At 44.3% G+C, this 21,305-nt stretch overlaps 1 protein-coding gene across 3 annotated transcripts in view; it reads right to left on the reverse strand.

Moving 5' to 3' along the window:
* Positions 1 to 1,075: 1,075 nt before the first annotated feature.
* asb2a.1 (ankyrin repeat and SOCS box containing 2a, tandem duplicate 1) overlaps positions 1,076 to 21,305 on the reverse strand; it is a 93,669-nt gene continuing 73,439 nt past the window's right edge. For all 3 annotated transcript variants that reach the window (XM_070879518.1, XM_070879519.1, XM_070879520.1), the window contains 3 exons: positions 14,450 to 15,005; positions 5,263 to 5,416; positions 1,076 to 2,623 (listed from right to left, as the gene is read on the reverse strand). In XM_070879518.1, the coding sequence (XP_070735619.1) occupies positions 2,478 to 2,623; positions 5,263 to 5,416; positions 14,450 to 15,005 (856 nt within the window). In that variant the 3' untranslated portion in view covers positions 1,076 to 2,477. The remainder of the gene's footprint in view (positions 2,624 to 5,262; positions 5,417 to 14,449; positions 15,006 to 21,305) is intronic.

Here is a 21,305-nt window from a genome sequence, read left to right on the forward strand (position 1 = left end):
AAAATTGAGTCAAAGGGTCAAATATCATGCCAACTTTCACCCCAGTTGGCATTGAAATGCACCAAATGTATGAAGAACTCAAGTATGAAGCATCCAACCTGGTGCAGATAAATAGGAGGTCTTATTCCATTAGGCATATTTTCGCCAATTTTCATCTATCTTTTGAAGGTGCTGCTGTCTAACATGCTGGCAGCTCTTCAGTACTTCACCCATGTGGCTTTTCTTCATGTATGGGTCTAGACAGTGAAAGTTGGCATGATATTTGACCCTTTGACTCAATTTTGACCTTACATGATGATGGCATGCTCTCACTTTCCTGCAGGCATCACTGAATGATGATCAGGAGTGGAAATCGTAATTACCTTTTCCCCCCTTTCCTAGCCCAAGAATGCAGAGGCTTTGTGTAAAATCTGTGTGGAATTTAGAAGATTGAAGGGTGATCTAATCGAGGTGTTTAAAATGATAAAGTTATTCGATAGGGTAGATTCGGAGAAATTATATCCTCTGGTGGGGGAACCCCAGAAAAAGGGGCAATAATCTTAAAAGCTGAGCCATTTAGGATGTGAAATTAGGAAGCACTTTTTTACACTAAGGGTTGTGGAAATCTGGAACTCTCTCCCTCAAAAGGCCGTGGGTGTTGGGTCAATTGAAATTTTCATGACTGAGATCGCTAGGTTTTTGTCAGATAAGGGTATCAAGGGAAATGGAGTAAAGGTGGGTAAATGGAGTTGAGGTACAGATCGGCCAAAATCTAGTTGAATGGCAGAATAGGCTAAAGGGACTGAATGGTCTACTCCAGTTCCAATATTCCAACTGCTGCCTTGGATAAGATTAGGCAACTTAGCACAGACCATGACGTGAATTTGGGACTTGCCTGGTCTGAATGGCTCAATCCTACAATGGTACATTTAACACTGAGACACCTCAGGAGCTGAAACATTTTGAAGGTTGTCCAACAACTATATGCTATCAGTGCAGTAACAACAGTATTAGTTGCTCTTCAGCTGCTGTGATGTTCCATGCAACAAGTAGCATTAATCAAGACACCCAAGACAATTAGTAATATTTTGCTGCATGTCAAGCATCTTATTGCTTGATGTTTATTATAGTAAAATAAAGCATAAAAATTAAATAATGTGTCAAACTTCTATCAACATTCTGACTACAAAGAGTTTGGAGCTTGTTATGGCTAGTATGTTTTCAGGACAAGATGCAAACTGAAGCAAAGCTCCATACGTAAATTGTGCCTGATCCGCAGGAACACTGAACAGTTTCTTTGCTATTCCTTCACGAGAAGCGGTTACAAAATCTTTCTCCTACATGTTGATGCAACAGGTTATTTCTGACATGAACTTTGGTACAATTTCTACATTGATAACGTACAGATTAAATCTATGAGATAAAAAGAAAAACTACGAGCACTGGAACTCTGAATTGGGAACACAAAATGCCGGAAATACACAATAGATCAGGCAACATTTGAAAGAGAAACGAGAAGCTGATATTTCTGGCGGACCCTTTCATCAGAACTCATGAATCCAAAATTTCAGCCTACCGGGCCAGAATTTGCAGTCGGCATACCGCCTTTGACATGGACAACAAGTTCGGGATTTCCCCATGCGCTTACACATGCGCTAAATCCAAAACTTGTGATCTGTCAAGTTCCGACTTAACAGATGATCCTCATCGACACTGAAATCATAATTGCTGATGCAGAGTTGGACTAATTGCCTACCGACTGCCCAGCAATTACATATGAAAGTTTTACGGCTGATGCAAACAGGCGCAGGGTCTGTTTGCACAGCGTAAGGGGATACCTTCCGACAAATCCAAGTAATTTTAAAAGCTATATGAGGCCGTAAATTGAAACATTTACATATGACCCACAGGATGTTGTCCATGGTTTCCACTACTTGTCATGATTTAAAGGTTAATTTAGTTGGGGATTAACTCAACAAATGTCAAGAGAAATATTGTGCAGTTCTTCATGTTTCTGCAGTTATAACTCTTAGATATCATCATGAGAGTCATTCTTGCAGCTCTTAAGAAATACTATTAGTAGCAGAAAGCATTGCACTAGCAATGTTAATACACAAGTTCTGCTAGATCTTCTGTTTGCTGATTGGAGCATTAGCCCATGTGATCCCAGGTACACTTGTGCACACACGATGCACCCTTGGGATACATGGGCCACTACGCTGCCCTCTACTTTGCAGCATCTGACAGCAACTTCTGGGAGGAGGGTTCCCAGCAGGTAAGTGCGCATTTGGTTCGGATACTGGTGATGTAATCCTAAATCATGCCGCCAACCGCAAAATCCAGGCCATTACTTCCTTTGCTCTGTTGCACAGTTATATATCGTAAATCACTTGCAATTGCCACTACCCTGATTTTGGACTGACTCCTTTCTCTGCACTCTATAATATGCAACTACTTTTCTTGTAGGTTTCCGTGTGGTTTCTTGCCAATGGCTCAATTTACATAAGATCATTTGTACAATTGTACTCCAAGAATCTTCTCAGTCTGCCCGGAAGAGGTAGCACATTGATAAGTTTTAATCTCTGAATTCCCAAAAGCTTTCGAACTTTAATTCTGCAAAGATGGGCAAGCGGCCTTGGAGGTTCTAAACAAAAATTGAAATGAACATATGATAAGCAATGGAAACAATGACTGTTCTGACCAAAAAAATCTGCCGATCATAGCTTTTTGTCTCCTTTCTCAAGCAAACAAGCACATGCAACAGTAAGAATGATTGCAATAGAAACTCAGTGACATTTGGAGGGAATGCAAGTTTGCCAGCAGTTCACTGAGTAATTATAACAGAGGTGTTAACCTGTTTATAATCAATGGTCTAACACTTCCATTAAACATGTTAAGTGTTTGTTTACTTATATCCCATGGCTTCATTGCCATATGATGGCTAACCTTGGAACACCAATGCTTTGAACAAAGTAATTATCAATAACATTTGATATGCAAAATTCCCTTTTAATGCAGCTGTTTACAGATTATATAGAAATAATGTAAAATAAAATGGCATATAATAAAATATAATTGTGACAGTGGGCAACAGACATCTCACAGAACTAATACCAATTGTATTAGATTTCATGTTTTAGATGCCCTTGAAATGTTACCAATGAGAAGCTTATTTTACTAAGTCTAGCTAATACAAGAATAGCATTTTATTCATAATTTAAGCAATATTTGTAAGCTTCTAAATATTCTACACCATTAATGTGGCTCTATAAGGTTAATTTTGCCCAAAGATTGATGTTAATCAGTTTACATTACTATGACAATTTGTTGATTGGAATGAATTTATTCAGAGACTTTATCGGATTTAAAGATCAGTTAATAACCTTTGCAAGCCTATAAAAATAACATTATTATATTCAGACTTAACGGTTACAGAAACTACTAATTAGGCTACTAGTTTAAAAAGATACTCCTGTAAGCACATTCTGTATTGTTCCATATGCTAAAAAAAGGTAATCAGTTTAAAATGTGTTTGGCTTCCTTGGTTATGTGATTTAGAAGCTACAACAAGTAGTTTTTTTCAAGATTATATTAACCAATTTCCATCAAATATTGCAGATCGCATAGTGCACCAGTGATTCAAATCTACAGTATTGTATCGCTATTCGGCCATTTGGCAGAGTGGACTGTTGTGCTACACCAACTAGTTTGAACACATTGATAAATGCAGCCAATTCGGGTTTTCATAGTAACCAGGTTTGCTAAAAGATTATTGCTCTGGCTCCTTGCTTCTGCTGTGAACCTAAACAAGTCTAACTGCCATTTGGTACAGTGTAATGCTCATATTCTAATTGTCATGACTTGCCATATGTAAACTGAATATGTCAAATTAAGATCTGCCACCTTTAATGTGGTTACAGTGTGTTCTCCAGCAGGTTTTATACTGGTGTATATACAGTATGAGATACACAACTGATTAAACCATGAGGTAATAGCCAGTTTTATTTAGCTCAGAGTCTCCTCTTTCACAACAGGCTTCTGGATATTGAATTGCAACCATTAGTTGCATTGGCTATAACTCTTCCAGTCTCCTATCTCATCTATATTTAGACCGTGGCTAGAAAAATAACATTAAAATGACAGTTGAATTTTACAGTAAAACCTAGCTTTGTTTCTAGTAAAATTACTTATGCTTTCAACCCATTCTTTTGTTATTTTTCCCTCTCTGGGTCTCCCTGCACCACACAGTATTCAGTGACAGTGGGCAGGAAAGTGGTCTGTGATATTCTAGAATTTGGCACAATGACAGCAACCTTGAGCTGACTTGCTATCATGTTTCTCTGTCCTTTCCACTGGCAAAGCACGTGTGTCAATTGGGAGCCAACCGTAGGACAAACTGTGGAAAAGATTCAGCTCAATCAGCTCCATTGTGGAGCACCGTCCCTAAAATGTTCTTTTTCACTAAATCATCTGGTTACTTGCTAGAAACTGAATAAATTAAAAATGAGAAGAACACTTACAGGGCAAAATTTCCCCCTTTTATAGCCCTGATAGCACCTCTGGAGGACGCTAACTGTTACAGCAAGACTGTTAATACCCGGGGAAGGGGGTTGCTACTGCCTCCCGGGAAATTGCCCAGGAGTTTGAGGAGCCACGTCCCGCGGTTAGCGCCCTGGGCTACCGCGTCATCGGAGTGCACGGCGATCCCTTCACTGCCCCACGCCAACCCAGAAATGCCCCGCAGGCCGCGAGGCTGGAGCGAGCGGATTTCAATGCCAGCCTCGCGGGTCGCGAAGCTGGCCGACATTCTCTCTTGAGGCACTACTTAAAGGGGAGGGTGCCAGCGCTGCGGGCTGCCATCTTTTTTTGTTGGCTGACTCTCGGGTCGGCTCGGCGATGGTGGCCCTAGTGTGGTCCGGGCCGCCATCGTGCAGCCGGGCACTCCTGTCTTGGGTGCCGGGCTGCTAGCCCAGTCGCACGCTGCCCTGGTGGCCCAGTGGAGACCATCAGAGGCTGTGTGGAGAGCACAGCAGCTCTCCCCTTTAAGCAAAGGGGAGGGGCGTTGAAGCGAATTAGAGTTCCTTTGAGGGGCGGTATACCCAATTCAGCGGTGGGGGCGGGCTTCCATGCCGGGCGCTAAAAGTCCCGGTCCTGGTAGGTTACAGCCCCCAATCAGGGCAGGGGAGAACTTCACCCCTTTAATTTTAGACTGTTTCCACATCAAGTGAAAACAGACCAACAGAGTGATTCTTTGAGGTTTTGAATTTATTTGTATATACTTGCCTGATTTTACTTTTATATTTTCCCAGTCTTCATAACTGTCTAGATGTTCATTCAATTTACTGCAGAGTTTCACATTACCGACATAGTCAAGTAACACGTCAATGATTGGCCCAGCCCATCTGTAGATTCCAGGTGTAGACACCATTTCACAAAACTGAAATCAAGATCATAAGACAAATTAATTGCTCCTGGACAAAGGCACAATAGTAATCAGTTTAAGATATGTTAACATTACAACAACTTCTTTAATTTTGTGATGCTATTTTGCCTAAAACGTGGATTACCCAATTATTGCAGGTGTAAGTGTTGAGGCTGTCTATTCTGACGCAGATTGTGACAATTTATTTTCTACATGGATTAACAGCAGTTAAAGGGTTGTGCTTTCTGCCATTAACATTTAATATGTCACATATACAAGGCTCTAAATCACTGTCTGATAATCGGTGAGGCTCGATCTTCTTATGTGATGGATCGATCCAATTTCTTATGAAGCCCTCTATCACTATCCAATACCCCGTGAGGCCCTATATGACTACCCACCACCCAACATTCTATAAAGTCATATCTCACTACCCAATGTCCTGTGGAGCCCTATAGTTTTAACCAATATCATGAGATCCTATAATCAATATTCCATATTCCATATGTCACTATTTGATATTTTGTGAGGCTCTACTTCAATATTCTATCAGATCCTTATATCAAGGTTCAATATACTGTGCAGACCTATTTCACTGATATTCTGTGATGCCCTATATAATGGTTCAATATTTTGTGATGCCCTTTCTCACGGTACAACATTCTGTCATGTTGTACATCACTGATTAATAACGTGAGGTCCAATATTCTGTGAGATCTTATGGTTATTTGGAACTATTTCAATCAACATACAATTTCTCAAAATAAATGGCACCATTTTATCCCAAATTAATGGCATTCACCAACAACATTGAGCAATGTGAAGTATATTTCTGATTGGTAACATGCTCGCTTTCCACTGTAGTGACGAATCATACTAACATTCCTGACTGTCTCCCAGGAAACCACGGGTACCAAGTCAAAAACATGCTAATAAAGAAAAAAATCTGTTTAATGGGAGCGCTCCTATTGGGACTGAAAGTCTTTGTAACCACTCATGTACAGAAGTGTACAAACAGAACCTGCTGAATAGCAGCATGCCATGTAAATGCTCAGCAGCTAAAATCTTGGCCCTATCTCCAAAAAAGAACACAACCGCAACCATTTGCATTTTTTTACATGCAGGAAGACATTTCCACATGTGTTTTACATTCAGGAAGCCAAAAAAAGGAGGCACAGGGCAGGACAAATAAAGGAAAAGTGCAGAGGGCAAAGTCAAGGAGACTTTGAGGTTTTTGAAAGAAGGGGAGGAAATGGGAAAGCAGAAGGAAACTAGGCCGGGAATTTGGAGAACAAAAGCAGAGGGGCTGAATGAAGAGCCATGATGATGGAGTGGAGGGAGGGAAACAGGGAGCAGCCCAGTGTTAGAGGAACAGCGGCTGCTTGGGGGCTTAATGGTGCAGCAAGTAAGATGGGGAAACGTTACGGAGCAATTTGAAAGCAAGGATTCATAGTTCTGAAGTCAACTTTAAAATGAGCAAGAGCAACGGAAAGGAAAGGCTAGAAGACTATTTTTAAATGTTTCAAATCATGAAGGGTGTTTCAATCACTGTATTTGTGTAATTCACAGAATGATGTCCCCGAAATTTTGCCTGGATAAACAAATGGCCCTTACAGTGTTTAAAATGATATTATGCAGTTACACATAGCCAGCAGAGGGAGCTTGGTCCTTTTACTTCTTTTTGTGTCTTCTTGCTCTTCCCATTTGGGGAACAGTGTGAAGTAGTGGGAGGATTCACAGGCTGATTGGCCGCATTGACACTCCTTCCATAGCCATAACCATCTTTATACCAGCCGGTAGGTGGTCAGTCCGATACAGTGGGAGGGTTTATGGGCTTCCAACGATATAGGTAAAAAACAGGATGAGGTCCTACGAGACGTATTTAAGGAGCTAGGAGCTAAATTAAAAAGTAGGACCTCAAAAGTAGTAATCTCAGGATTGCTACCAGTGCCACGTGCTAGTCTGAGTAGGAATCGCAGGATAGCTCAGATGAATACGTGGCTTGAGCAGTGGTGCAGCAGGGAGGGATTCAAATTCCTGGGGCATTGGAACCGGTTCTGGGGGAGGTGGGACCAGTACAAACCGGACGGTCTGCACCTGGGCAGGACCGGAACCAATGTCCTAGGAGGAGTGTTTGCTAGTGCTGTTGGGGAGGAGTTAAACTAATATGGCAGGGGAATGATAACCAATGCAGGGAGACAGAGGGAAACAAAATGGAGACAGAAGCAAATGACAGAAAGGAGAAGAATAAAAGTGGAGGGCAGAGAAACCCAAGGCAAAAAACAAAAAGGGCCACTTTGCAACAAAATTCTAAAGGGTCAAAGTGTGTTAAAAAGGCAAGCCTGAAGGCTCTGTGCCTCAATGCGAGGAGTATTCGGCATAAGGTGGACAAATTAACTGTGCAGATAGCAGTTAACGGATACGATGCGGTTGGCATCATGGAGACATGGCTCCAGGGTGACCAAGGCTGGGAACTCAACATCCAAGGGTATTCAACATTTAGGAAGGATAGACAGAAAGGAAAAGGAGGTGGGGTGGCATTGCTGGTTAAAGAGGAAATTAATGCAATTATAAAGAAAGACATTAGCTTGGATGATGTGGAATCGGTATGGATGGAGCTACGGAATACCAAAGGGCAGAAAACGCTAGTGGGAGTTGTGTACAGACCTCCAAACAGTAGTAGTGATGTTGGGGAGGGCATCAAACAGGAAATTAGGGGTGCATGCAATAAAGGTGCAGCAGTCATCATGGGTGACTTTAATATGCATATAGATTGGGCTAGCCAAACTGGAAACAATACGGTGGAGGAGGATTTCCTGGAGTGCATAAGGGATGGTTTTCTGGACGAGGAACCAACTAGGGGGGAGGCCATCTTAGACTGGGTGTTGTGTAATGAGAGAGGATTAATTAGCAATCTCGTTGTGCGAGGCCCCTTGGGGAAGAGTGACCATAATATGGTGGAATTCTACATTAGGATGGAGAATGAAACAGTTAATTCAGAGACCATGGTCCAGAACTTAAAGAAGGGTAACTTTGAAGGTATGAGGCGTGAATTGGCTAGGATAGATTGGCGAATGAAACTTAAGGGGTTGACAGTGGATGGGCAATGGCAGACATTTAGAGACCGCATGGATGCACTACAACAATTGTACATCCCTGTCTGGCGTAAAAATAAAAAAGGGAAGGTGGCTCAACCGTGGCTATCAAGGGAAATCAGGGATAGTATTAAAGCCAAGGAAGTGGCATACAAATTGGCCAGAAATAGCAGAGAACCCGGGGACTGGGAGAAATTTAGAACTCAGCGGAGGAGGACAAAGGGTTTGAATCGGCAGGGAAAATAGAGTACGAGAGGAAGCTTGCAGGGAACATTAAAATGGACTGCAAAAGCTTCTATAGATATGTAAAGAGAAAAAGGTTAGTAAAGACAAACGTAGGTCCCCTGCAGTCAGAATCAGGGGAAATCAAAACTGGGAACAAAGAAATGGCAGACCAATTGAACAAGTACTTTGGTTCGGTATTCACTAAGGAGGACACAAACAACCTTTCGGATATAAAAGGGGTCAGAGGGTCTAGTGAGAAGGAGGAACGGAGGGAAATCCTTATTAGTCGGGAAATTGTGTTGGGGAAATTGATGGGATTGAAGGCAGATAAATCCCCAGGGCCAGATGGACTGCATCCCAGAGTACTTAAGGAGGTGGCCTTGGAAATAGCGGATGCATTGACACACATTTTCCAACATTCCATAGACTCTGGATCAGTTGCTATGGAGTGGAGGGTAGCCAATGTAACCCCACTTTTTAAAAAAGGAGGGAGAGAGAAAACAGGGAATTATAGAACGGTCAGCCTGACATCGGTAGTGGGTAAAATGATGGAATCAATTATTAAGGCTGTCATAGCAGCGCATTTGGAAAGAGGTGACATGATAGGTCCAAGTCAGCATGGATTTGTGAAAGGGAAATCATGCTTGACAAATCTTCTGGAATTTTTTGAGGATGTTTCCAGTAGAGTGGACAACGGGGAACCAGTTGATGTGGTGTATTTGGACTTTCAGAAGGCTTTCGACAAGGTCCCACACAAGAGATTAATGTGCAAAGTTAAAGCATATGGGATTGGGGTTAGTGTGCTGACATGGATTGAGAACTGATTGGCAGACAGGAAGCAAAGAGTAAGAGTAAATGGGTACTTTTCAGAATGGCAGGCAGTGACTAGTGGGGTACCGCAAGGTTCTGTGCTGGGACCCCAGCTGTTTACATTGTACATTAATGATTTAGATGAGGGGATTAAATGTAGTATCTCCAAGTTTGCAGATGACACTAAGTTGGGTGGCAGTGTGAGCTGCGAGGAGGATGCTATGAGGCTGCAGAGGGACTTGGATAGGTTAGGCGAGTGGGCAAATGCATGGCAGATGAAGTATAATGTGGATAAATGTGAGGTTATCCACTTTGGTTGTAAAAACAAAGAGACAGACTATTATCTGAATGGTGACAGATTAGGAAAAGGGGAGGTGCAACAAGACCTGGGTAGTCACTGAAGGTTGGCATGCAGGTACAGCAGGCGGTTAAGAAAGCAAATGGCATGTTGGCCTTCATAGCGAGGGGATTTGAGTACAGGGGCAGGGAGGTGTTACTACAGTTGTACAGGGCCTTGGTGAGGCCACACCTGGAGTATTGTGTACAGTTTTGGTCATAACTTGAGGAAGGATGTTCTTGCTATTGAGGGAGTGCAGCGAAGGTTCACCAGACTGATTCCCGGGATGGCGGGACTGACATATCAAGAAAGATTGGATCAACTGGGCTTGTATTCACTGGAGTTCAGAAGAATGAGAGGGGATCTCATAGAAACGTTTAAAATTCTGACGGGTTTAGACAGGTTAGATGCAGGAAGAATGTTCCCAATGTTGGGGAAGTCCAGAACCAGGGGTCACAGTCTAAGGATAAGGGGTAAGCCATTTAGAACCGAGATGAGGAGAAACTTCTTCACCCAGAGAGTGGTGAACCTGTGGAATTCTCTACCACAGAAAGTTGTTGAGGCCAATTCACTAAATATATTCATAAAGGAGTTAGATGTAGTCCTTACTACTAGGGGGATCAAGGGGTATGGCGAGAAAGCAGGAATGGGGTACTGAAGTTGCATGTTCAGCCATGAACTCATTGAATGGCGGTGCAGGCTAAAAGTAGGCTATGCGCTTCAGGGGCAAAAGTTAAAGGTGAGGTGGCCGGGGCAAGCGAAAAAATCTCAAAAATGGTCTCTGTTAATTCTTTTCCATCCTCTTCACCAAAGATTGATCAGCCCAGTACTCTGCTGCAGTGCATCGGGTTGATCGGGCCTGATCACGGCTGCTGTCGGGGAATCAGCGGAGCGTCTAAGTGTTGTCATATCTGTGGCTTTCAGACTGTAGCTGCTCACATGCAGTCTCAGCTGGGTGCCCCCCGAGACCTCAGTGTTGCTTTCGCGGCTGGGTCCACCACGGGCCACGGGGGATCTTCTGGTGTGGTGCCACAGCACCGACCTGAGCTCCCTCAGATTGGTGGTGGTGGTATTGTGCTGCCCCCGGTGAGTTACTCAGGCTCCTCGAGCCAGGACACGGATGATGTGCTCCCTCCGGCCCCAGATCTGTCACTCCGTCAGTGCCTCCACACATGGCCCAAGCCAAGCCAGACTGAACCGCCCCAGGAGGGTGTTGACCAATCTCCAATCTCTAGCATCCTAGAAGGACATCTGTAGCTTCCACAGAGAGAAGAAAGCAGCCTTCCCAGACCCATGAGTCAGCCACAGGGGAGACACTGAGGCGAAGTCGCAGGTTAGGCACGCGTAAGATCATCATAAGCAGTCCCTTCTTCCAGTCTAAAAGTGAGTTCTCAGGAGGCAGCGTTGGTGGTACTTATCCAGTGCTTTGAGGTGTCTGCTGGAAATAGTCCACGTCTCTGAGCCATACAGGAGGGCGGGTATCACTACTGCCCTGTCGACCATAAGCTTGGTGTCAGATTTGAGGTCCTGATCTTCAAACACTCTCTTCCTCAGGAGACCAAAGGCTGCGCTGGCACACTGAAGGCAGTGTTGGACCTCATCATCGATGCCTGCCCTTGCTGACAGTAGGCTCCCGAGGTATGCAAAATGGTTCATGTTGTTCAAGGCCTCATCGTGGATTTTGATAACTGGGGGGTAGTGCTGTGTGGCAGGATCAGGTTGGTAGAGGACCTTTGCCTTACGGATGTTTAGTGTAAGGCCCATGCTTTCATATGCTTCGGTGAAGGTGTTGAGAATGGTTTGAAGTTTGACCTCCGAGTATGTGCAGACACAAGTGTCGTCTGCGTACTGTAGTTCGATGTCAGAGGATGGGACGACCTTGGATCTAGCCTGGAGGCGGTGGAGGTAGAATAGATTTCCATTTGTTACCGGGCGGAATGCTGAGCCAGGGCAATGTTTCCAGTCTGAGCCCCTGGATTGAGATTTCCGTTTTCTCTCTGTGAATCTCGGGATCTCTATCCCTCTCTCTCTAGTTGTTTACCCCTTTTCTCTTTCTCTATTCCTATTTCTCTATTTCTCTCTCACAATCAAATTTTCTCTTTCTGTTTCTCATTCCCTTTCCTCATTTCTATCTTTCTCCTTTCTCTTTTACCCCCTTCCATCTCACCCTCTCTCTTTCCCTCCCTCTCTCTCTCTCCTTCTCTCTTTCCCTCTCCCTCGCCCCCTCTCTCTCACACCTTCTCTCTTTCCCTCTCCCTCTCTCTCCCTCCCTCCCTCTTTCCCCACCCTCTCTCCCTCTCCCTCTCTCCCTTCCCTTGAGTGCGGATTCTGTGTTGAACTCCTCCAGTCCATTGAAGAGGCTCCTGGACTTGTTGCTGAGCAATACGGATCTGGCTCCAGGATCTCACCCCGTCCGGAGCTCGCTGATCTCCCCCAGATGATCTCTTACCGGACTTCTCTGTGAGACCGACTCAGCTGTTATTACTTCAAGGACTCCGGGGAGTTTCCGACCCATCCTCAGGTTTGAATCTTACCCTCTTGTCTCTCTCCGCTCCCACAGCTCCGAGATCTCTGCCATTTTACACCGGCCCTAAAAGCTGGCAGGGGCACCGTCAGTGAAGGGCCGGCTTCTTCACGTTGAAAATGGGTCGGGGGGTGGAGCAGCAGCGATGTGCACTTTCAGCGCATCACTACTACCGCAAGCCCCACACCGCCACGAGAGTCGCAGGGGGCCCACACCGCTGTAAGACCTCCCGGGCCAAATCTATGTTGGGGCGGCCAGATGAGTCCAAAGCCACGGCCATTCGATTTTGACAAATGGCCACCGCAAATGGGCAGTGACGTTCCTTCCTGGGATTGTGAATTTCGGGGCCAACATCAATCTGCAATGATGATGAGTGTGAAAGGAATGGCTTGGGCATTGCAGGGATGCTTTATGGTGTTGGTGTGGGGTGGTGCCAACCTAGCGTATCATGTGGCAGCCAGGGTAAGTACAGCGTCAACGGAAGTAAATCTGGCTATGGTGAGGTGATCCCTGGCTTCCCAGGCAGCAATGGTGCTGATCACCTGTGTCCTGTGCAGCATCAGATGATTGCAGAGAAGTTTGGTGTTGTTGGTGCTGCTGGTGTGCCTGGTGATGCTGGTGTGCCTGGTGCTGCTAGTGTTGGGGTTGATTGTGATGGGATTCTGAGGGTGAGGACCAAGTTGAGATTTTTTTTCAAGGGCACTGTGCTGATGGAATAGCTGGCAGCTGAAGTTGAGATGACAGAAGTGATCTGTCAATGGTGGGATAGGTTGTTCCAAGAAGGTGACAGTGGATAAAGAGTTTACTCCAAACACTTCCAAACTGCATAATGCTCAAAAGTGTCTTCCAAATCCTAAAGGCTCCAGCTTCTAAAATTGGAAAGTGAACAGTTGTGAAATGGTAGCTTTTATACCAGTTTTGCAACTGTCAACTGTTCAGAGGAATGGAGCGGTATTGAAAACCTGACCTACTTACCTGACATGATCCCCGCACACTGGGAACCTCGTGAAAAAACTAGAAAAATGCTAAGTACATGGTAAAATGTTGTCCAAGTACCTTTTAACAAGCCCGTGACTATCAGAATTGGCTCCTCTGCCACTTGGTGTCGGATCTGTAAAGTGCAGACCCGGCCCTTGGGAAACTGACATGGAGGCAGGTTGACAGCGAGATCCCGACCTGCTGTCAATCTTTTATATTTTGAGAGTGAACCTGCCTCCGAACCCGCCCTCTGAGCACCGGCAAAATTCCGGCCATTATGTGTATTTAAATTCTATATATAATAGATTAGATGAGTTCTCAAAGTTACAGGCGCAGACATTCTTGGGGCAGGGAGGGTGGAGAAAGGGCACAAGCCCCACAGCTGGAGGAGAAGGGGAGGGGCGGAATTTGGGACAAAACCTGGATCTTCTCTTCAGTATCCATCCCATTTAAAGTTGTGCTCAAATCCAATGGGGTGGCGGGGGGGTGGGGAGGGGGGGTGATGAGTGGATAATTTTTCTGCATGGCCCCTCTACATCAAGGGGCGTTCCCGAGTCACCTGGGTAATTCCATCAATAACGCGCTGTTTGGCCCTCTTGCCAGCTGAGAGCTGCCATTAGTTCCACTGAGGGCCTTAATAAGGCCCCAAGACTGCCCAGGCCAAAGGTAATCAAACCTGGGTGGGGATCGATCAACTTCAAAAGGAAAAACTCCATTAAGAGCTTTTTATAACTGGCTCGCCTCCTTCTCTTTCCACCTTCCTAGGCCTCCAGTCCAGCCATGAAGCAATGTTGCACCATTTCGCTTTTCATGGTCCCTATCAAGGTGGGCATCTCTGATGCACCCTTACAGCATTATTTTGTACAGACTGGTAACTAATGGCTTTCCATCACTGCTAATTATCAATCTGTAAAGAATAGTGCTCTCCATTCCATACTACAGAATAACAATTAGCATGTGTATTTGTCATAAAGATTCACTAATAATATTGCAATTATACTTCATGTGCCTCAAAAATTAAATTAATCATTCATTGTTATTTGAATGATAGAAAAATTAAAGTTATTTTCACAGCTTACTTGTACAATTTTGGGCTCTTTATGCTCCAGATGTATGTTGTCTCTTCTTATCTCTTGCTCTGGATGTTGACGACTGCCATATTCACACTTAAAACATGACTCTCCATCACCACCAAAATCCATAATTAACTTTAACAGACCGAGGTACTTCATAGAAAACATGATTGTTGCTGGGAAGGAAGTAGGGTGTGTTGCAATATAGGCATTGATGTTGGCTCCATAGTCTATGAGCAGTTGAATGTTTCTGATGCAGCCATTTCGGATAGAGATTAGAAGGGGATTTATCAGATCAGCATTGGGATTTGCCCCAGCTTTGAGCAGCATCTCCGTGACTTCTACGTTGTTGTTGTAAACAGCAAAGTACAAAACAGAAGTACGTTTATCTTCAAAAAGCCGGGATCTTTCAGGTGACAAGAGGGCATTGACATTGTAGCCAGCTTCAATCAGCTCTTCAATGATATCATCTTGGTTGTTTTGAGCAGCGAGGTGAAGAGGGCTAATTCCACTGCGCCTTACCCGAACTTTGCTGGTAACTGAAATCAGCATTTGAACTATCCTGAGTAAGAATAAACCACATTTGTGTTACTATTAAACCATTGGCAATGGTCTGTGACAGATAAATCAAGCACTTAAAAAAAAGTGATATCATTTTCAATAGATGTGAATGTCAACGCATAGTTGGTGTGATTAATTTGTATCTACAATCATAGGTTTAGTAGCATCAGTTGCTCCCAGAAGTGGTCTGAGCATATTACTGCTGTTCGAGTTGAATCACACTGTTCCAAAGCTGTTTGCACGATAGAGAGACCTGGGCATGCAAAACAAAAGCCCTTGTCACCTGAACTGAATTTTACGTCCTTTGCGCTAAGGGTGAGCGAGCAAACACTCGATAAGATAAATCATTAAGGCGTTTTAATTCACTGTGAATGAACACGCAGAGTAACAGTTACAATAAGATTCACTTAATTCAATCAGTACAACTTATCTTTGTGTAATACAAAATAAAGAACACAGCACGATTCCCTTACTCGACTGAAACAAGATGTCTTCTAACTGTTCCTCCAGCGTTTTTGACTTTCTGAGTCTGCCTAACGCGTTCACGGCTCTTTTTAAAAGCCTGGCTGACCTCACGGACCTTCTGGGGCTGAAATTCAGGCCTGCCAGAAACCTGGCGCACCTACGATTTTTTACTTGTTTTTACCGGTGTATAGGAAGAGGTCGACTCTTGATCGATATTCAGGTCTTTGTCGTTTTTTTCCGACAAGTCCAGAAAGTGGTCATAATAGGAGCGGAAGTGCATCGGTAAGTGCTGGTGAGGGGGCGGAAGTTGGGGCGGGACCGAGTCTCCGCCGCTATCACTCAGCGGCGGAGCGGTGGTGACGTCAGTGCGCGTGTGCGTCACCACGTCTCTCCCCTTATTTAGAGGGGAGAAAATCGGCGATTTTGTAGGTTCGGCCACTGGGTGGGAGGGAGAAATCTGACTGCTGGTTACTGCTCAGAACTAATTATAGGGAGGGTTTCGGCCGGGCCAGCAGCCTGGCATCCATGAGGAGGTGCTAAGCTGCCTGTTGGCGACCCAGCCAAACCTGGGGCAATAATTATCCGGCCGATCAGGAAGTCGGCCAGCAAAAAAAAAACATGGTGGCCACGGCAGTGCGCCCTCCCCTTGAAAGGCTGCCATGCTGCCGTGCTGCCACAAAACGACGTGCCCAACAGAGAAAGCTGTTGGGGACACTGCGCAGTGGATGAAAGATTTTGGCAGGTAAATTTCGGGCAGATTGAGATGGAGGTGCGGGAGATTGGCGGTGCGTTTGATGACGCGCTTGCGGCGGTCGGCAGCAGCGGGGGACGTGGGAACAGGCCAAAAAATCCCCGAGGTGAATTTGGGTCGCGGCGGCCAATTGACTGCAACACAGCGGCTGCTTGATTCCACCGCATGGTCGCCACAAAACAGCTTTAACAGGCCTTACCCGGATTCTACATTTCGGCCCCCCTGTTTCAAAAACCTATCAGTCCTCCGATTTCTCTTTCTGGCCTAGAATTTGTAGTCATCATTCCGCCTTTGAAACTGACCGCAACTTCAGGATTTGGCGCATGTGCAGACGCAGGCGGAAGGCCCTAAGTTACAGTCTGTCACCCCCCCCCCCCCCAAAAAAAAAATTTACAAAAAAATCTTTTACATTTATTTTTTAAGGTATGGCCATGTGAAAGTCTCAAGCTTTCTTTTGCTCTCCCTCTATTTAAAAAAGTTGGAATTTTAAGATAAAAAGTAGCTGTTCTGATGAAAGGTCATCGACTCTGTTTCTCTCTAGACAATGCTGCCTGACCTGCTGAGTATTTCCACCATTTTCTGTTTTTATTTCAGATTTCCAGCATCCGCAGTGTTTTGCTTTTGTATTAGAATTTTAAGAGCTTACTCACTTCTTGTACTCAGTTTGTGAGAATCCTGCTTTTTGATTGGCCGCTTAGACAGCCTGTTGAAGCCACAGCAGTTCAAACAAGGAGATCCCCACTATAATCCATTGATTTGAATTCAAGGTTGGAAAACTTGAGGTTCTCAACATATGGATAGCGAGATCCTTGTGCGAAGTATACTTCGGGGCCAGCAGCAAATGCCTTCGCTTCTGACCACAAATTCTGGGCCAATAACTCTCTTGTCACAGACAGACAAGGATCAAAGGACTTTCCAACATAATGGGTATGAGATGTTCTTTAAGTACCTAGACAAGCTAATGAATTGCTTGTTGTTTAGACTCTGAGGAAAGCATTTTCCATTTAGCATCGATCGTCTATACACTTTGCTGAAAAGAAACACAACCTTAAAAATAACTCTTACTTGCAAATCCCGATAGAATTGTGTGCCTCTGCAGTTTTTGTCACTTAAGCATTTCTAATGCCACCCATCAGCGTCGGAGAGGGGCGGCTAATGGATGACAAAGTACTTACCGTTGGTGGGGAGCGGGTTCCTGGCTTCTGGAGAAATTTAGTTGGGCAGTAGGCACAGCACCAGGAGGTACTGCTGCGCGCTCGCTCTACCGCCACACACATGGGGATGTCCATGAGCTTGCAACTCCCCCACCCCCCCTTAGTGCCGCAGCTGCGAAATTAGGTGTGTACGGTGGCCTTACCGGCAGGCGTCGGGACAGCCTGGAAAAGCTGTCGGTACATCGGGGATCCCGGGGCGGTATCGTCCAGAGATCAAGGTCAGTTGTTATCTTTAATTTTTTCAGCATTTATGTATTAATGGCACTAGTGGGAAAATGTGGGTATGGGTCAGAGAAATGTTTAAAAACTTTCCTTCCCATTTTTTTCAACTCGCCGGCAGCCTATTGTCAGGAAATTCAGATGACCTCCTGAGCTACCGTTACATTAGCGCCTGAAGATGAGTGTGCAATGCCACTTTTAGCCCTGCTTTCTCATCTTTGGGCAGAAAAACTGAATTTGGCAGTTTGAGGCGGTGAATACCATCTGGCGGTAAATCACCCTTCAGGCAGTGTCACCGCCTCAAAAACGGCAGAACCGAATTTCGACCCCTTAGTGTCTCATCCAGCTATTTGCATATTTTACCATCTTTCATGAATTTGTCTTTGGAACTGCCGAACGACAACATTTCATACCTATGCAATTAAAATCACCTTCAGTTTTGTTTTCAAGAAAAGTTAGTCAAGCAGACTTAATGTCCTAGATTTCAGCCCGAAGGCAAATTCTGTGCGGGAGGTCTGCTTTGAGGTCGGGAAACCCAGGAGAATGGGTTTCCTGAATGTCTTGCAGTTTTTAACTGCCGGGTTCCTTTAATTTTTTTTCTGTCGGGTTTCGGACTACAGGCGGCCTGACTGACAGGCTGGAGGCCTGTCGGGCAGAGAAGCCTGCTTCACAAGGCCGCAGCCTACGAGAGCAGGTAGGTGCAGTGAGGGAGTGGGACAGATCATGGGGGGTTCCAATCACAAGGCAGTGTCCGATGGTGGTCGGGCAGCAGGTTCGATGGTGGTCAGGGGTTCAATAGGGGGGACGGGAGCCGATGGTAGGAAGAGGGGAGCAGACAGATTGTGGGCGGGAGATTTAATGGGTAACTTGTTGGGCCTGGAGGAAACACTCCTGTACCTCCTAGCCCACAGGCAGTGCTATAAAAGCATTTACCTCAAGGATTCAGCCCTTCTTGCTTCCTTTCAACTGCCGAGTTTCCCGAAGCCTAGGAAACCCGGCCCACATGAGATAAAAATAGAACGACTGTTAAAGAAAGCAGGCAACCTCATTATAATACTTAAATGACCAACCCGCCTCCTGTGAGCAGATTGGTTGCCAGCCCCTCATCCGGCCTCAGTTAAAACCAGAAGTGAATGGGTTCCAGGCAGGTTGGGTCCCTATTTCAGATTTTTTGAACTTTTACCTCTGACATGACACCAACCCACCCATTTTTGAGAGTTAAGATTCAGTCCTATGAAATGAAATGGAAATGCACAACAGGTCTGTCAGCATTTGATTCAGATTTCCAGTATTTGCAGTTTTTTTTTATATCGCTACCCTTCTAATAAGTCAATCAATGGACGTGACTTCTGTGGCTGGGTCATGCCACTCCCTGGCTGATGCTCCACATTTAGAGCATACATGGTGGCAGGAATGGGGGAAAGTGAGGCAGTGAGGCAGTTCATTCTAGATTCGCATGAACAAGTTCATCAACTTTAACAAACCAGAGGGCACTTTTCACTGAAAGCTTCAAAGTCTATTTTTACGAAAAAAAAGTAAAGAAAATCTTGCATTTATATAATGCCTTTCATGACCTCAGATGTCCCAAAGCACTTTACAGCCAATGAAGTACTTTTGAAGTGTAGTCACTGATATAAATGTTGGAAATGTGGCAGTCAATTTGTGCACAGTAAGCTCCCACAAACAGCAATATGATAATGAACAGATAATCTGTTTTTAGTGATGTTGATTGAGGGATAAATATTGGCCAGAGCACCGAGGATAACTCTTTGAAATAGAGCTATGGGAGAGTGGGCGGGATTGTAAAAAGCAACATAAACTATACCAAAATATGAGAAAAGGCATTTAATAATGGCCCAGAAATCCCGGTCGGCTGCTTCCCGCGGGCGATCGAGGGAAAAACTTTAAAAAGATGCGCTCCTAACCGTTGCTGCTGCGACCATGCGAGTTCCCGGTCCTGAGGCCTCCACTGACTGCGCATCGCAGCACGTGCACGTCAGGACGTGCGCGGGGCTGGAGCTGCAGTCATATGGCTCTGGGCAGCCAATCAAGGTAAAATATATACTCATTCATAATAATGGGACCTCCGTAAGTTGGAGTTCCCATTATTATGAATGAGAAACCCCTGCCCAAACGCACAAAACTCTATTAAAAAATAGAAAAAATACACCACATATTTTTATGAACTTAAATTAAAGTTATTTGTGTATTATAAAAAAGATACATTTTTCCGATTTTTTAAAAATGTTTTTTAAATTATGGTTTAAAATAAACTTACCGTAGTGAGGAGGGTTTTTAACAATAAAATGTGTTTTTATAATTTTATTTTAAAATATTTTTGTATTTTTTAAAACTCTTACGCCTGTAAAAGTAGGCTATGCGCCTGTTTTTATCAGGCGCAAGAGTTTTTAGAACATTTGCTGGGCAAGATATGCGTAAATACTGCAATCTTGCCCTTGCAAATGTCCTTGCTCCTGAGATATGGAGGATCTGTCAAACTCCAGCTTGACAGATCGGAAAAGCTGCTTTTCAGCGTATGCGCATTGTGCACTGAAAACCGGCTTTTGCGATGCCTTCCCGCGTCCGTACACACTCCATACGGACCCGGGAGGCAGGAATTTCTGGCTCAGTGTCTCTATAGCATTTATTCAGTTCCCAAAAACATAATTGTCCAGCAGCTATAATAATAGGTTTATCTAATGATGTCTCACTGGAATTATATATAGGTAATATATACAATGCTAGGTGTAAGCCATGACTGGACGATATCAATGTTATCCTAATGTAACCGGTTTATGTTACCTATGCTTCACAATGGTAAATAATGGTAATGTTTCCTAAAGCTGGTCTTGTTTAGTTGAGAAAGCTGCATTGATAGATTTCATATGAGAGCACAAATTTAAAAGAAAACATCTGAAAATTCGCTACTTTAATAAACTAAAAAGCACAGATAAACAGTTCTTTCATTGCCAGTGCTCCCAAGCAATTTCCTTATGGTTTCTTCTGTTCTATGGCTTGAGACCAGTGCCTCTAACATAAATACCAGGCTGTTTCAGTCATAAGTTTCAGGGACTTGCACTTTTAACTTCTCTTCATTGATCTTCGCCTCTAGCTAAGATCATTATTATATTCGTTGAGGCAGTTAGATGAAGATTTTGCCCAATGCTGGTTCGGTAGAAATAAGATTCACTGAACTGTTCAATATATCTATTTCTTTAAAGAGCAGCCGGTAGTAAATAATGTACACGGCAGTGCGTGTAAGTGTTTAGTGTTGGTTAACATCTGGAAGTCTTCTCTTCTATACTAAAGTCTTTAGTATATAACTGTATAAGTGGTCACCCTTTGAATTATGAAAATCTGTCAGATTTTTTTGGAAAGTCACCTATCGCAGACTCTACTAGTCCTGATTTATTAATCGTGATATCAATGCATAAAATCTTTATGGGATTTTATTTTACAGTTTAGATGCATCAAATAGTAGCAGGGATGTGTACACAATGAATATACTGGAACTAACACATTGTTTCATTCTGTAAATGCTTCTTTATATATCAAGGCCCCGAAATTGCCCCTTGCCCCAATTGGGGGTGGTAACCTTCTGGGGCTGGGACTTCCTGCGCTCGGTCTGGACGCTGTCTCCGGTGCTCCGTTT

This window comes from Pristiophorus japonicus, chromosome 4, assembly GCF_044704955.1.
Source record: "Pristiophorus japonicus isolate sPriJap1 chromosome 4, sPriJap1.hap1, whole genome shotgun sequence".
Taxonomy (NCBI): Eukaryota; Metazoa; Chordata; class Chondrichthyes; family Pristiophoridae; genus Pristiophorus; species Pristiophorus japonicus.